General features: G+C 52.2%; 1 protein-coding gene across 1 annotated transcript; it reads right to left on the reverse strand.

Annotated features, from left to right (window-relative positions):
• Positions 1-332: 332 nt before the first annotated feature.
• LOC149160434 (L-type lectin-domain containing receptor kinase S.1-like) lies at positions 333-821 on the reverse strand. Its single transcript, XM_089434614.1, has one exon. It carries the CDS (start codon positions 819-821, stop codon positions 333-335), a length of 489 nt encoding a protein of 162 aa, XP_089290740.1.
• Between the last annotated feature and the right edge of the window lie 342 nt (positions 822-1,163).

The following is a 1,163-nucleotide window of genomic DNA, read 5'->3' on the forward strand; positions in this document are numbered from 1 at the left end:
AACACAACAACCCCATCTTCAACACCTTCTCCATCTCACACACATCATATCCGTCCTTATCCAGTTTTGGATCCGATGTCTCCAGCAGCCTCCCTTGTGTGTAAAGTCCCCACACCCACTCCACCAAAATCATCTGCTCGGCACGTCACTTCAACGGATCACAGGCCTCACCCACAAGCCACCTCCAACAGCAAAATCCCGAAGCTGAACACGTCCGAGCTCGGCGTAGCCTTCCCCGTATGTATCAGCTCCGGCGCTATGTACCCCAATGTTCCTACAACATGAGTCGTCTGTGGATTCCACTGTGATCGTACAATCGAGCCAACCCAAAGTCACCCACCGCGCCCATTGAGCTCCGAATCCAGCAGCACGTTGCTGGACTTGATGTCTCTGTGAATGACCCTCTTGTCCCATTGTTCGTGCAGATACAGCATCCCAGCGGCCACGCCCTTCAGAATCGCGTATCGCCGATGCCACGGCAGGACTGTTGTCGGATTCCCGTAGATGAATTTATCTAGGCTGCCATTGGGCATGTAGTCGTAAACTATGAATAGCTGCGTATGCCTTCGGCACCAACCCTGGAGATGAACCAGGTTCCTGTGCTGTAGGCGACCCATGCTCGATATCTCTGAAATGAAACCCTTCATTCCTTCCGTAAGCTCCTTCGTTATGCATTTCACGGCGACCTCTTTCCCGCTACTGGGAAGGACGCCCTTGTAAACTTTGCCGAAACCCCCTTGCCCCAAAACGTTTTCGTCCCGGAACTTGCCCGTGGCGATGCTCAATTCCTTGTAAGTGAGTCTATGGGGCCAATACTCCATCTCCCATTCTTCGATCGTTTTTCCATACTTCTCTTTTATGAAAAACACGGCTGCAACAGCCAGCGCGAAGAGCAGAGTAGCCACGGTGATGCCGGCTATGAATCCCCGCCCAAAGGGTTGGAATACATGTTCGCAAAAGAAGGGAGACGAGATAGATTGAGGGCGGCGCCATGCCTTGGGTAGTGAAGCTCCACGCGAGAATGTAATGGTTTTCCATGAAGTTCCCCGTGGTCGCTGAAAAGCCAACGAACATCTTCTCCAGTAAAACGTTGTCCAGATCGATTTTCAGAGATATCCACGGCTTCTGTGGTCTCGGCGAAACCGGCCAACGTGATGGTAACA

The sequence above is a fragment of the Pinus tabuliformis genome, chromosome 5_2, assembly GCF_031772625.1.
Source record: "Pinus tabuliformis cultivar Carrire ecotype Pingquan chromosome 5_2, CPIR1, whole genome shotgun sequence".
NCBI classification, from domain to species: Eukaryota; Viridiplantae; Streptophyta; class Pinopsida; order Pinales; family Pinaceae; genus Pinus; species Pinus tabuliformis.

What these genes read in the sequence shown, in the direction of transcription:
- LOC149160434 (XM_089434614.1), bottom strand. Translation starts at nt 821, where the DNA reads ATGGAGTATTGGCCCCATAGACTCACTTACAAGGAATTGAGCATCGCC.